The sequence below is a fragment of the Eubalaena glacialis genome, chromosome 1 (genome assembly GCF_028564815.1).
Source record: "Eubalaena glacialis isolate mEubGla1 chromosome 1, mEubGla1.1.hap2.+ XY, whole genome shotgun sequence".
Classification (NCBI taxonomy): domain Eukaryota; kingdom Metazoa; phylum Chordata; class Mammalia; order Artiodactyla; family Balaenidae; genus Eubalaena; species Eubalaena glacialis.
Window position 1 is genome coordinate 6,521,312 of NC_083716.1, and position 15,832 is coordinate 6,537,143.

General features: G+C 44.2%; 1 protein-coding gene across 4 annotated transcripts in view; it reads left to right on the forward strand.

Annotated features, from left to right (window-relative positions):
* Positions 1–15,832, forward strand: part of DHX32 (DEAH-box helicase 32 (putative)) — a 55,267-nt gene that overhangs the window by 38,769 nt on the left and 666 nt on the right. For 3 of the 4 annotated variants that reach the window (XM_061184175.1, XM_061184089.1, XM_061184266.1), the window contains 4 exons: positions 10,962–11,153; positions 11,797–11,946; positions 13,656–13,843; positions 14,739–14,920. In XM_061184175.1, coding sequence (XP_061040158.1) covers positions 10,962–11,153; positions 11,797–11,946; positions 13,656–13,843; positions 14,739–14,920 — 712 coding nt within the window. The remainder of the gene's footprint in view (positions 1–10,961; positions 11,154–11,796; positions 11,947–13,655; positions 13,844–14,738; positions 14,921–15,832) is intronic. The other variant, XM_061184356.1, reaches the window with a different exon arrangement.

The following is a 15,832-nucleotide window of genomic DNA, read 5'->3' on the forward strand; positions in this document are numbered from 1 at the left end:
TTCACTCGTGCATTAATAAAAGAGAACATCCTTAATTTTTTCCACACGTTAGGCCCATGGTTAAAATTTTCACTGTGTTTATCAAAGGGGGTGATTGGCAGTGTATTAATCTTAGTGTTAGGATATTCATGGCATTTATCAAATTTGCACGAGAGAGCAGCCAGCCAAAAGACCTTGTAAGCAGAGTGTACTTAAAATGGAAACTGAAGAATTTCTACTGTTTTGCCGTGCTTTGTCTCAGTTCCTATATTTTTCAGTCATTTTGTCTCGTGGTGCCATTAGGATTACAAGCACTTGAGAAATATAGGTTATATTAGAGTTACTCTTTCTCAAGTATTTCTTAAAATAGCGCATAGAATTTGGAGTAGGTTAAGTAAGAGGAGGGCCCCCTAAGAAAGCTAACCTTTGACATGAAAAGGTAGAAGAGAAAATAGAGTGTGGAGACAGTTTCTCATTACAAGAAGAGCAGCCAAGGGGACGGTCCAAGACTCCAACCCTAGATGGTCCTGAGGGGCAGTGTCAGGGCCTCACCTAGAGGTCGTGATGCTCTTCAGCAGCGCCAAGTCCTTCCCTAGAACCGCAGGGAGTTTTATAGTGAAACTCTCCCAGAAAACACTTTGGAAAATCAATTACTTTGGGAAACTCTTTGGAATCTAACGTTCTCAACAGACTCTTCCCTAAAGGAGCAGTGGAATCTCTAGGAGGAAAGGGTCCAGGTGAGCTCCTATCTCGTCTAAGATTGATCTCCTTCCTCTGGAGCCCTCTCCTCCCTTGGCGCTGTCTGTTCTTGCAGGAAAAGGCTTGCTGTTCTCCAGCGGAAGCTCAGAGGCATGCGGGAAAGAGAGGCCTAAATCGAATGCATGTCAAGAAGGCCTTGGCATTTAGGTTCCTGGGGAGATTAGCACATCGCCTGGAGAACCGCCAAGTAGTCCCAGCCGGACGCCTGCCTCTGAGGATGCTAGCCAGCTTGGCTTCAGTAGAGCTTCCCCACCCGAGAGAAGGTCCCAGAAAAGGCCCAGCCCCTTCCTAACTAGCTGCAAGGATGAATATGCTAGTGATAAATATACCTTGAGGGAGTAGCTTGGAGGAAAGAAACAGTCATAGGATGTGATGTAAGGTGGTAAAGTATCTGTAGCAAACTCAGGCTGAGTGCATTTTTCTTTGATAGCAATGGCCAGAGTGACAGGACTGTGGCAAGTTAGAAAGGGTGTGGGCAGGGGCCTGGGGGGGAGCGGAGGGGGCGGGGAGGGCTGGGGCCCCGGGGTGTGGGGCCGGGGGCGGGGTGATGCGGCCCAGAAAGGCTGGGAAACATGGGCTGCAGGATTCCTTTAGCTGTGATCCCTTAACTCTCAAGTAGTGAAGCCACTCTGCTCCTGGCTTTCACTCTGGCCCCTGAGAAAAAAGGAGTCTAGAAGGTGAGGGTGTGTCACTTGCATCCATTTCTCCCGACTCTCACCGCTGACCCCAGGGCTTCTGTCGTCGGCCGGCCAGTCACCACTCCAGAGACCACCCCCTGAAGAAACAGGTTTCATTTTTGAAAACTGCTCGCCTCTTAAGCCCAAGAATCACCACGTGTTGATTGCGTGGACATCTTCTTGTCGTGATAGTCGCTGTTTGGTGGACTAGTGCGAAGAGAGAAGAAGAGCAGGCCTCGTAACAGCGAAGATTTTCAAAAGCAAACGGCAAAGCACAGCCGTGCAGAGGAACTCCCGTGTCTCTCAGCGGTCACCCTCTGCTGCTCTCTCCACGCGGCTTAGAGCTGATAACGGGGGACAGAAGGGTGAGGGTGACAATTTATTTTTGTCCCCTGACAGTACGCACATAACTATTTTCTGCTGTGCTTGGGGAAATGTAACTGTGGATTAACTGACTCATCGTTTTGAAAGAGAAGAAAGATGATGCTTGCAGCTGCTGCGTGTAACTCCTCTTGTGAATGACATACGCAGATGCAGCAGACCTGCCGCTCTTCTCAGGACTCGTGTAACGTGAGGATAGAGGGTCTGCCCTCTTGTATCATGGGGGTTATTGAGAGGTTCAAATGAGATTATTTATGCAGAAGTGCTCTGTGTACCGTGTAGGGTAGGGGGTGGGCACGTGCCAGCTTTGGTGAGCATGTCCTTATGAAATTAAGTGAAACAGAGGCCTTTCCTTTCTCTCCTCTTCAGAGCCAAACTCTTAATCCTATTCTCTAAAAGTCCCGAGACTACTGAGAATCTACACCGTCCAACCAGCACCATCTCGATTCTTCCGTTTCTCCCCTGCGTGGGCTCTTTACTTCCGTGCACACAGTGCCCAAGCTCCAGTCCTAAAATCCACCGGGCCAGAAACTTCATCTTCTGCCTCCGCCCTGTCCAGCTGTCACTCTCTTTCTCCATGTCCATCTGCATATGTGTACGTGTGTGTAATTCACATGTGTACGAGGCACACGGCAAGCCTTGTGTGAGCCCAGCTACCCTCCTTCCCCGGGCCAGCTTCGTCCCTGCCTTTTCTAAGTCCCAGTGGCACTTTGATACACTCTTCCTTTGTGACAGAATTTCTGACGTATAGAATTCTTCTGGGTGCCAGTGCCAGTAACGCCACTCAAACTGGCATAAGCCAAAGTGCGTTGTGATAAGGAACTTGGGGTGTCTCATGAAATCCAAGACGAGAATGTGGCAGTGCCTCAGGGACACCTAAGGACAGAGGCTTGAACAGCACTGGTACTCAGCTTCTCGTCTCTGTCTCTTGGTTCTTCTCTCTCCTGCTGAGTGCCTGAGTAAATGTCCCCGTGACGGGGAGGGGAACGACCTGTGATTCCTGCTATGTGACATCTAAAATGTTGGCAGACTTTTCAAGGCCATAGGAAAGATGCCATGTGAGGCCGTTGGTTCTGGAAAGGACACAGCAGAGCCTTGCACTCCTCATCTGACCTGCACTCTTGCTTAGAATCAGCACTGGGTCAGTCCCTCCCTCCGGCTGGTGGACTTAACCCTTGTTCCAGATTAATGGCCTCTTTGTTTGTGAGCAGCCTTTCTGCAGATACCGTGGCAGGAAAACGCAGATTCAGTATTGGAGCCTGGCATTTGGAGTTCCATGGAAAAAGGGCACCATAATGAAATAGTGTGATAATAGCCCTTCAAGTTACTTTGAGTGATGGCAGTGGGGGAGGTGTGTGACCTTGTAGTGAGCTATCCTACAGGGAGTACGGCTGCCACTGGCAATAGAACTTAATAAAAATGATGATTTGTCCATATTGAAATTGCCTTCGGAATAAAGCAGTGTGATTTTGCACTGCTGTAAAGAAGAGGCCTCACACTGAAACATTTATATTCCATTTGTTAGCATTATTTACCATGGATTACACTTAAATAGCACTGCCATAAAGAACCCTCATCTAAACCCTTCTGCTTTTATCTAAGACAATTTTATGGGCCATACTGGGGAGATGTCTTAAAATGTAGAATGTAATATTAGCAAATCCTATTCGGTTATTTATTATTATTCCTTCACCTGTATAATCTGCATTCATTAACTTGTTCTTTCTAATATGATGAAACCCCAAGAACTTCCTCTCTTTTTCTGGTGTGCGGACCGAGAGCCGAATCATGAAGTTAATGTCCGTTAGTAACTCTGTGTGCAGCCAACTCAACTCCAGGACATAAAAATGAGAAATGGGTGCCCTTTGGGGACAGAGGCTGGCTGTTAAGCCAGATGCGCTTACAGGGACAGTTGCCGGAGATCCTGTAACTTACAATGCAGCAGCTTTGCTGATGTATGGAGATTGGTTTCTACGCAACTTTCCGTAATTAACTCTGTGCCCCCAGTGCCTCCTCCTCCGTTTAATCTGAGATGCTTATTTCTGCTGCTTCTTGCACCTTCTCTGGCACGTCAGCTGTTACTTTTTTTTTTTTTTCCCCCAATCTTATGGTCAGCTAAGGTTTTCTATTGTGCTGTTTGTTGAACAGAAATCCTTAATTTTTTTTTTTAATTTTTGAGTTTTATTTTATTTATTTTTTTATACTGCAGGTTCTTATTAGTCATCAATTTTATACACATCAGTGTATACATGTCAATCCCAATTGCCCAATTCAGCACACCACCATCCCCACCCCCCCGCGGCTTTCCCCACTTGGTGTCCATACGTTTGTTCTCTACATCTGTGTCTCAATTTCTGCCCTGCAAACCGGTTCATCTGTACCATTTTCCTAGGTTCCACATACATGCGTTAATATCCGATATTTATTTTTCTCTGACTACTTCACTCTGTATGACAGTCTCTAGATCCATCTACGTCTCAACAAACGACCCAATTTCGTTCCTTTTTATGGCTGAGTAATATTCCATTGTATATATATATACCATATCTTCTTTATCCATTCGTCTGTAGATGGGCATTTAGGTTGCTTCCATGACCTGGCTATGGTAAATAGTGCTGCAATGAACATTGGTGTGCATGCGTCTTTTTGAATGATGGTTTTCTCTGGGTATATGCCCAGTAGTAGGATGGCTGGGTCATATGGTAATTCTATTTTTAGCTTTTTAAGGAACCTCCATACTGTTCTCCATAGTGGTTGTATCAATTTACATTCCCACCAACAGTGCAAGAGGGTTCCCTTTTCTCCACACCCTCTCCAGCATTTGTTGTTTGTAGATTTTCTGATGATGCCTGTGCTAACTGGTGTGAGGTGATACCTCATTGTAGTTTTGATTTGCATTTCTCTAATAAGTAGTGATGTTGAGCAGCTTTTCATGTGCTTCTTGGCCATCTCTATGTCTTCTTTGGAGAAATGTCTATTTAGGTCTTCTGACCATTTTTGGATTGGGTTGTTTGTTTCTTTAATATTGAGCTGCGTGAGCTGTTTATATATTTTGGAGATTAATCCTTTGTCCGTTGATTTGTTTGCAAATATTTTCTCCCATTCTGAGGGTTGTCTTTTCATCTTGTTTATGGTTTCCTTTGCTGTGCAAAAGCTTTTAAGTTTCATTAGGTCCCATTTGTTTATTTTTGTTTTTATTTCCATTACTCTAGGAGGTGGATCAAAAAAGATCTTGCTGTGATTTATGTCAAAGAGTGTTCTTCCTATGTTTTCCTCTACGAGTTTTATAGTGTCTGGTCTTAAATTTAGGTCTCGAATCCATTTTGAGTTTATTTTTGTGTATAGTGTTAGGGAGTGTTCTAATTTCATTCTTTTACATGTAGCTGTCCAGTTTTCCCAGCGCCACTTATTGAAGAGACTGTCTTTTCTCCATTGTATATCCTTGCCTCCTTTGTCATAGATTAGTTGACCATAGGTGTGTGGGTTTATCTCTGGGCTTTCTATCTTGTTCCATTGATCTATGTTTCTGTTTTTGTGCCAGTACCATATTGTCTTGATTACTGTAGCTTTGTAATATAGTCTGAAGTCAGGGAGTCTGATTCCTCCAGCTCCGTTTTCTTCCCTCAAGACTGCTTTGGCTATTCGGGGTCTTTTGTGTCTCCATACAAATTTTAAGATATTTTGTTCTAGTTCCGTAAAAAATGCCATTGGTAATTTGATAGGGATTGCATTGAATCTGTAGATTGCTTTGGGTAGTATAGTCATTTTCACAATATTGATTCTTCCAATCCAAGAACATGGTATATCTCTCCATCTGTTGGTATCATCTTTAATTTCTTTCATCAGTGTCTTATAGTTTTCTGCATACAGGTCTTTTGTCTCCCTAGGTAGGTTTATTCCTAGGTATTTTATTCTTTTTGTTGCAATGGTAAATGGGAGTGTTTCCATAATTTCTCTTTCAGATTTTTCATCATTAGTGTATAGGAATGCAAGAGATTTCTGTGCATTAATTTTGTATCCTGCAGCTTTACCAAATTCATTGATTAGCTCTAGTAGTTTTCTGGTGGCATTTTTAGGATTCTCTATGTATAGTGTCATGTCATCTGCAAACAGGGACAGTTTTACTTCTTCTTTTCCAATTTGTATTCCTTTTATTTTTCTTCTCTGATTGCCGTGGCTAGGACTTCCAAAACTATGTTGAATAATAGTGGTGAGAGTGGACATCCTTGTCTCGTTCCTGATCTTAGAGGAAATGCTTTCAGTTTTTCACCATTGAGAATGATGTTTGAGGTGGGTTTGTCGTATATGGCCTTTATTATGTTGAGGTAGGTTCCCTCTATGCCCACTTTCTGGAGAGTTTTTGTCATAAATGGGTGTTGAATTTTGTCAAAAGCTGTTTCTGCATCTATTGAGATGATCATATGGTTTTTATTCTTCAATTTGTTATTATGGTGTATCACATTGATTGATTTGCGTATATTGAAGAATCCTTGCTTCCCTGGGATAAATCCCACTTGATCATGATGTATGATCCTTTTAATGTGTTGTTGGATTCTGTTTGCTAGTATTTTGTTGAGGATTTTTGCATCTATATTCATCAGTGATATTGGTCTGTAATTTTCTTTTTTTGTAGTCTCTTTGTCTGGTTTTGGTATCAGGGTGATGGTGGCCTCATAGAATGAATTTGGGAGTGTTCCTTCCTCTGCAATATTTTGGAAGAGTTTGAGAAGGATGGGTGTTAGCTCTTCTCTAAATGTTTGATAGAATTCGCCTGTGAAGCCATCTGGTCCTGGACTTCCTTTTGCTGGAAGATTTTTAATCACAGTTTCAATTTCATTACTTGTGATTGGTCTGTTCATATTTTCCATTCTTCCTGGTTCAGTCTTGGAAGGTTATACCTTTCTAAGAATTTGTCCATTTCTTCGAGGTTCTCCATTTTATTGGCATAGAGTTGCTTGTAGTAGTCTCTTAGGATGCTTTGTATTTCTGCGGTGTCTGTTGTAACTTCTCCTTTTTCATTTCTAATTTTATTGATTTGAGTCCTCTCCCTCTTTTTCTTGATGAGTCTGACTAATGGTTTATCAATTTTGTTTACCTTCTCAAAGAACCAGCTTTTAGTTTTATTGATCTTTGCTATTGTTTTCTTTGTTTCTATTTCATTTTTTTCTGCTGTGATCTTTTTGATTTCTTTCCTTCTGCTAACTTTGGGTTTTGTTTGTTCTTCTTTCTCTAGTCCCTTTAGGTGTAAGGTTAGATTGTTTACTTGAGGTTTTTCTTGTTTCTTGAGGTAGGCTGGTATAGCTATAAACTTCCCTCTTAGAACTGCTTTTGCTGCGTCCCATAGGTTTTGGATCGTCGTGTTTTCATTGTCATTTGTCTCTAGGTATTTTTTGATTTCCTCTTTGATTTCTTCAGTGATCTCTTGGTTATTTAGTAACGTATTGTTTAGCCTCCATGTGTTTGTGTTTTTTACGGGTTTTTTTCCATGTTAATTGATTTCTTATCTCATAGCGTTGTGGTCGGAAGAGATGCTTGATATGATTTCAATTTTCTTAAATTTACTGAGGCTTGATTTGTGACCCAAGATGTGATCTATCCTGGAGAATGTTCCGTGCGCTCTTGAGAAGAAAGTGTAATCTGCTGTTTTTGGATGGAATGTCCTATAAATATCAATTAAATCTATCTGGTCTAGTGTGTCATTTAAAGCTTCTGTTTCCTTTTTAATTTTCTGTCTGAATGATCTGCCCATTGGTGTAAGTGAGGTGTTAAAGCCCCCCACTATTACTGTGTTACTGTCAATTTCCTCTTTTAGAGCTGTTAGCATTCGCCTTATGTATGGAGGTGCTCCTATGTTGGGTGCATATATATTTATAATTGTTATATGTTCTTCTTGGATTGATCCCTTGATCGTTATGTAGTGTCCTTCCTTGTCTCTTGTAACATTCTTTATTTTAAAGTCTATTTTATCTGATATGAGTATTGCTACTCCAGCTTTCTTTTGATTTCCATTTGCAGGGAATATCTTTTACCATCCCCTCACTTTCAGTCTGTATCCGTCCCTAGGTCTGAAGTGGGTCTTTTGTAGACAGCATACATATGGGTCTTGTTTTTGTATCCATTCAGCGAGACTCTGTCTTTTGGTTGGAGCATTTAATCCATTCACATTTAAGGTAATTATCAATATGTATGTTCCTATGACCATTTTCTTAATTGTTTTGAGTTTGTTTTTGTAGTTCCTTTTCTCCTCTTGTGTTTCCCACTCAAACAAGTTCCTTTAGCATTTGTTGTAGAGCTGGTTTGGTGGTGCTGAATTCTCTTAGCTTTTGCTTGTCTGTAAAGCTTTCGATTTCTCTGTCGAATCTGAATGAGATCCTTGCTGGGTAGAGTAATCTTGGTTGTAAGTTCTTCCCTTTCATCACTTTAAGTATATCATGCCACTCCCTTCTGGCTTGTAGAGTTTCTGCTGAGAAATCAGCTGTTAACCTTCTGGGAGTTCCCTTGTATGTTATTTGTCGTTTTTCCCTTGCTGCTTTCAATAATTTTTCTTTGTCTTTAACTTTTGCCAATTTGATTACTATGTGTCTCGGCGTGTTTCTCCTTGGGTTTATCCTGTATGGGACTCGCTGCGCTTCCTGGACTTGGGTGGCTATTTCCTTTCCCATGTTAGGGAAGCTTTCGACTATAATCTCTTCAAATATTTTCTCTGGTCCTTTCTCTCTCTCTTCTCCTTCTGGGACCCCTATAATGCGAATGTTGTTGTGTTTAATGTTGTCGCAGAGGTCTCTTAGGCTGTCTTCATTTCTTTTCATTCTTTTTTCTTTATTCTGTTCCGCAGCAGTGAATTCCACCATTCTGTCTTCCAGATCACTTATCTGTTCTTCTGCCTCAGTTATTCTGCTATTGATTCCTTCTAATGTAGTTTTCATTTCAGTCATTGTATCGTTCATCTCTGTTTGTTTGTTCTTTAATCCTTCTAGGTCTTTGTTAAACATTTCTTGCATCTTCTCGATCTTTGCCTCCATTCTTTTTCCGAGGTCCTGGATCATCTTCACTATCATTATTCTGAATTCTTTTCTGGAAGGTTGCCTGTCTCCACTTCATTTAGTTGTTTTTCTGGGGTTTTATCTTGTTCCTCATCTGGTACATAGCCCTCTGCCTTTTCATCTTGTCTATCTTTCTGTGAATGTGGTTTTTGTTCTACAGGCTGCAGGATTGTAGTTCTTGCTTCTGCTGTCTGCCCTCTGGTGGATGAGGCCATCTCTGTTACTTTTGATTTCATGGCTCACTGATGGCTCGGCCTTTTTTTCTAAATAGCCCATCTGTTTGCTTGCTGGGACTGTGATTTCTCAAGGTCTCGTCCTTGCCCCAGGGTCTCCAAATGAACAAGGAGTCCACCAGTGCTCCTGGCTAGTGCCCTGGAGAGGCCAACGGGTCAGAATCCAAGAACAGAATCCCCTGAGGCCGTGGCTCTTCTCAGTTTTAAATCTTGATGAAAGAAACCAAAAACAGGGACGTTCAGCTTCTTTTCTCTCAGGTGGGGTGAAAGCCACGCCCGAGTCCTCTAGCTGATGCCTGGGTTCTCTGCAGGCTTGCTCATAGCCCCCCTCAGCCCAACACTTACTTGCTTTCCCAGTAACTGATCTTTCACTGGCAAATCACGTGTCAGAGGTGGAGGCCAGGCCCGTTCCACGCTCTCTCCTCCAGCAAGAGGCCTGGGGATGCGAGGAGCTGCGTGCAGCACTGGGGGTCCTTCCCCAGCCCGCAGCGGGGGTCTCTCCCAGTGTTCCCAGGTCTCTTGATGGGAATGGGGGGACTTTATCAAATCTGAATTTGGGACTGGCTTTTGAGTTACACAGTTTGCTTGAAATTTTGACAAATAGCTTAGTGTTCAAAGTTTGGGCAGCAAATAAGTAAATTTGTACTGTTCATTACCTTGAACTCCCAGCTACAAGGAGGTTAAACTGCTTCTCAGGTCCCCACAGGCTCTGTCTCCCGCCTGCCAGGAACATGTTGGAAGTGAGACAAGTGAAAGCCGTTGAGTAGCTCATAAATCCTTCCGTTTCTTGGGTAGAACAATCCAGCAGCTTCATGCTGTGTGATTTGCTTCTTTGTGAGGCCTGGTGAAAAACACATGTATTCATTTTAATGTGACTTTATTTTGCAAGGACAAGGAGAATACCTCACTTTGAATAAATGGATTTATCTTTGTAGGTGGATATTAAGCATATATAATAAAACTACACCATTATTGATGTCATATAAACTTATAAGGGAAATAAAGGGATGGAGAAAATTAGCCTTTGGTCCTTACTTGTACTGGCAAATAGCTCTTTCAACATCCTTGTCTACCATTTCTGTCATCTGGGTCAGTTTCAATTGATGCGTTTTTCTCTTTATTGTGGGATTATATTTTCCTGCTTTTCATGCCTCATAATATTTGTTGGATGCTAGACGTTGTACATTTTACTGGGTTGGATACTGGATATTTTGTATTCCTGTAAATATTCTTGAGCTTTGTCCTGGGATGCAGAGTGATCCTTTCAGGTCTTGACTTTAGGATTAGTTAGGTGGCACTGGAACAGTGTACATGTGGGGTGTAGTTATTCTGTGTTTCCCCCCCAGAGTCCCATGAATCATGAGGCTTTGCAGCCTGGCTGGTGGGAACGGGCATATATCTAGATCCCGTGTGAGCACCAGGCACTGACCCTCTGCTGCTCTGGATGGTTCCTTCTCTGGCCTGGAGTGGAGTGAATGGGCCCTGCTGACTGACTTAGGGGCTCTCGTACATCCTCTGAGTCCTCGCTCTAGAGCTCTCTCCTCTCAGGAGGTCCGACCTGCAGGCTCTGGCCACCTTAGTCTCCCTGGACCCTCAGCACCCTCTCCATAATTCGGGGAGTCTGGCAGCTCCCCTTGGGTCCCCTCCCAGCACCACAGCCTGGAAACTCTCTCAAGGCAGTAAGCTGGGCAGTCCTCAGGCTTACCTCTTGAGGTGTCCCCCTCTCAGGAATCACTGTCCTTCGTTGCCTGATGTTCTCTGTCTTGCGAACTCTTGTTTCATATATTTTGTTCATTGTTTGGTTGTTTTGTGTGGGAGGGAAAATCCAGTACCTGTTACTCCATCTGGGTTGTTTGAGACTTTCTAATTATTAATTTTGTCTTCCCTAGCACCAGAAAGTTTGATGCAGGCTTTGGAAGACTTAGATTATCTGGCAGCACTGGACAATGATGGAAATCTTTCTGAATTTGGAATCATCATGTCAGAGTTTCCTCTTGATCCACAACTCTCCAAGTCTATCTTAGCATCCTGTGAATTTGACTGTGTAGATGAAATGCTAACAATCGCTGCCATGGTAACAGGTATTCCTTCGACGGCTCTTTTGAACTGTGTATCTGCAGCAGGTATAGATTTAAACGAGATCCATTTGAAATGATAATGAAATATTTTAGTAGTTTAAAAATGTAGAAAATTATAAGAATTGCCTTCATATGAAAAAATCTAAATAAAAACCCAGTGAATTTCTTAAATCAGACAGGTGAAAGCATACCAAGTTCGCTTTTGCTGAAGTAATCGGTACAGATCAAGAAAAACGTGTCACGTGTGCGTGTTTTTTATTTCCTACCACCTCATTCATCTTGGTTTATAGGTTTTAATTGATTCTTTTACTGGCAGGACAAACCAAAGGTTATGCTGCATTAGGACCTGAGTTCTAATCCTGTCCCTGAGCCGGGGGCTGTAATATTTACAAGCAGGGGGTCCGCTGTGCTGAGCAGACCTGAGAAAAGCTAACACACAGGAGCAAGGAGAAGCACAAGATGACAGCTCACCCTACAGTTCTCTGATTTCTAAGTAAACAGGATAGCATGTTATTCACAGAGTAGGACAGGAGCAGGGCTACAAACAGCAGTGAGCCCCCATCCGTTCCCCCCGCAGCCTGTCGTGCTAAAGGGCTAAAGGGCACATCTCATTATTGCTGACCTTCTGCCCTTTTGCATCTTAAAGCTCCTAATTGCTTTTCGCATCTGCCCCGGGGAGCAGAGGAGGCCGCCTTGTCTTGTTGGAAGAAGTTCTTACATCCTGAAGGAGATCACTTCACCCTCATCAACATTTACAAGGCCTACCAGGACATGGCTCTGAATTCCACCAGCGAACGTAAGTGAATGCTTGGCCTTCTCAGAAATTACCTCCGAATTCCACCTTTCCTTCCCCAGACAAAGCTGGGTTGTTATTCGTCCAACACCCTTTCTCTCCAGCCCCCTTGGTCATTTGAGTGGGATGGCGCTTGAGGCCCTCAGGCACCCGCAGGTGAGCAGTAGAGACACGCCTCCTGCTCCCACAGAGGGCGGCCCTGCATCCATGAACCCGGCACCCAGCCCGGCAGCCTTCAGAGCGAGCTCGCTGGGGACACAGGGACGGGGGACACAGACTTGCACAGCGCGGCTCCTGTCCTCTCGGGTCCAGGGAGGAAGGAAAGGAACTGCTATCTCTAGGTGCCCACCGGCCAGAGCTGTGCTTTGTGCCTTTCATAACGTGGCACGCTCACTACTGGATGGAGAGAGAATATGGAGCATTCAAAACAAAACAAACAAAACCCCCAGCTCCAGGTAATAGTAACGAATAGGCTGATGAGCTGAGGGAGGCTGAAGCCTGGCCGAGGAGGGGAGAGGGGCGGGGAGGGCGTCCGGGGGAGTAGAATGGCCTGGGGAAAAGCTGCGGCAGAAGTCCCGGGTACGTCTAAACCACGGTGGGTATGTTCCCGTTCCCAGTGGTGCAGGAACGGAAAACTCCTGCACGTGAAACTCCTGTGCTGGGCCTTAAAGACAGGAAGGGGGTCTCCAGGGGCAGACGGGGCAAAGCAGTGAGGCGGACACAGCCGGAGGGGAGCTCCCTTCCTACCAGGAGGATTGTTCTCACCTTTGTTCTCCACGATGCTGCTTTTACCTCCTTTGCTCCAGCAGATGGTGTGGAAAATGTTTAAAGTGAAGTGAAAAGTATGACAGCAGTCAGAGTGGCGGAGCAGGGAGTTAGTTTTCCAAAGCTGAGCAGAGAAAGTTGTCAGTGGAGCCAGAAAGTACACGAGGGCCTTGGCATCTTTGGAGGGCAAGCCGGTGGCGGTTGTCGTTGGACCAAGTGCACGCACGCCTGTGGCTCCAGACGGGCCTGAGTGGATGGGAAGGACCGACGGAGGTCTGCGGCCCGCTGTGCTGAGGCCACGTGCGCTCCCAGGCCACGGCAAAACTCTGGGTCCAGCTAATCACAGACGGCAAGAAAGAATAGCTTCACACTGATCCAGGGGACTGAATTTCGATACAAAATTTGCAGCTAGGGTAGGCGAGCTTAACTGTGACATCATAAATTCCCAAATCAGCCTAGTAGTAATCCTTTTCCTATAATTAAGTGAAGTATGTGAGATATTTTCATGGATCAGAGCTATCTGTACTGTAAGCTTTTTCTCTCCTACTTTGATTGAATGTCGTGGGCACGTACATCCTCGCCGTACGCACACCGGACGAAATGTTGATCTTGAGACAGTCTCTTCTGCCCCTTACGAGCCAGATGAGGGTGATATAGTATTGGTCAGCGCTAGGGACCTGCACTTTACAGTTGGTGGGCTCGTGGAGTCCCCCGCAGCCACTGCAGGTCCTGCCAGCCGGCACCCTCTCCCTTCCCAGCGGTGCCAGGGACAGCCACTCCCGCGGCCACCGGAGGTCCCCGTCCTTGCTGCCTCCCTCCCACTCACTCATGTGACAACCTTGTTAGGAGAGGACATAGAGGGACGCAGAGGCAGAGCGCCGTCCCGCCTGGGCTCTCTCAGTTATGACAAGTCATTTCTAAATAGCTTTTTGTTCGTTCCTTCCTAGACTGTGTTGAAAAGTGGTGTCATGATTACTTCTTCAACTGCTCTGCACTCAGGATGGCAGATGTTATCCGAGCCGAACTCTTAGAAATCATCAAGCGAATCGAGCTTCCTTACACAGAACCTGCTTTTGGCTCAAAGGAAAACACTCTGAACATAAGGAAAGCTCTTCTGTCTGGTTATTTTATGCAGGTAAGAATGGATAAGGCCACCTGTAGTGTGCGCTTTACAAAATTTCACATATTCAGGACATCCTGTCAGAAACCTCCCACTTAGGATGATGATTGTATTGATGTTAACTTTAAAATAAAACTAAAAACCCTTCTATGTTATTAAAGATTTGGTATTTAAATACACTTCCCCTCAGGGGAATGGAGGACTAAGCTAGCACGTTCTCTCTGTCCAGAAGACCTTTTCCATCACAGAGGAGTTGTTACAACACTCCGGCTGAACAGTTACAGCCCCTCATCTCACCTGTTTGCTCCCATGTACCTGGTGATGTAATTAATGCCCAACAAGAAGTAAAGGCAACAGCCCATTTGTTTCTTTCCCAGCGTGGAGGTTGACTAACGTAGCGCCTCTAAACTAAAGCACGTTACAGAGTATGCACCACCTAAACTCTAAAGCACTCTTAATGGAGAAAAAGGACATTTTAGCATGGATTTCCTCATCTGTATGGAAGAAGTAAGGTTACCTGCATCACAGGGTTATCATGAGGATTAAATGAGCTAAAACGTCAAGTGTAAAGCACTGGACATTTGCGAGCGTGGTCCATAACGTGACAGGGAACGTGCTAGCTTTATTTCTTGACCAAAACATTCACCTTTGTAGCTGCACTATTTTGGCATGCTGCCCGGAAATTGATAAAAGTAGTTAACATCATTATCATCATCACTCAAAAACAAGTTTTGAGCAAAACATGTTTATGTCTTATTTTCTACATCTGAAACTAGAAAACATGGGTGGCAAATTTGTAGTTTTAACTATTCTGTATGAAGTATTTTGGAATTTTTAAAACAAAATATTTTTGTGTATCGATCTCCATATTAATACAAAATCCTTTTTTCTTTAAAACGCTGCCTTTTAGATTGCTCGGGATGTCGATGGGTCAGGTAATTACTTAATGCTGACGCACAAGCAAGTTGCACAGCTGCATCCCCTTTCTTGTTACTCTGTCACCAAGAAGATGCCAGAGTGGGTTCTCTTCCATAAGTTCAGCATATCTGACAACAACTACATCAGGATCGCCTCAGAAATCTCTCCTGAGCTGTAAGTTTAACAGAGAAAAAGGGGGTTTCTTGGAATTCATACATGAAGAGCAAATGACAGATTTGGTTTTTCTTACGTTTTCAATATAAGTTTATACTGCTACCAATCTAAATTATGTTGAGAGTACCTACTAAAGGCAGGTCTCCGTAGATGACTAAGAAATGTTCACGCCTCTGAGATTACAGCATAAAGAGAGAACACAGTATAGAAATGTACAGCAAAGCACGATGCACCTTAAGAGGAACAGGGCTAGCAGGTGCAGACCTTGAGGAGCGTGGCAACCTCTCAAAACAGACAGGCCACTGAGACTGGAGCAAGTGGGGAAAAGAAGGGGTGGAGGCGAGGTTGAAGACAGGCAGGTAGCAGAGGTGTAGGGCTTATGGGCCACATAAAGAGTTTGGAGTTGATCCTAAGTGCAGTACAAAGCAATTGGAGAGTTTTAAGCAAGGGTAACCTCTTCTCCATATATTTTAAAGATCCCTCTGGCTGCTAAGTGAATGGGCTATAGGGACCGCAGTGAGAATGGAGACTAGCCTCAGAGGCTGCTGCAGATGCTAGACCCACTGTGAAGGTACCACTACCACTTGGGCAGTGTGATGTTCTAGGCAGGAACCAGGAGTAACTACAGGTGTGTCCAGCTTCAGCAAATGGATATGGTATGGTATTAGTAAGAGACGCAAAGATACTCCCTCTTATGCACCCAGAGTTCTCCCAAGCATCTGATCTGATCTGTTGCAAAATTGTGATGGGCCTTGGGGGAAGTACCCGTTCCCCCCGGTGGTGAGGGGCGGGTATCACTTCTGCTGTGTGGCATAACCCTAGAGGACCCAACTTATCCTAGAAATGCAATTGGATTGTTTCCATGTAAACCACAGAAAGCATTCATTCTACAAAGGCAGACCAAGCCACTGA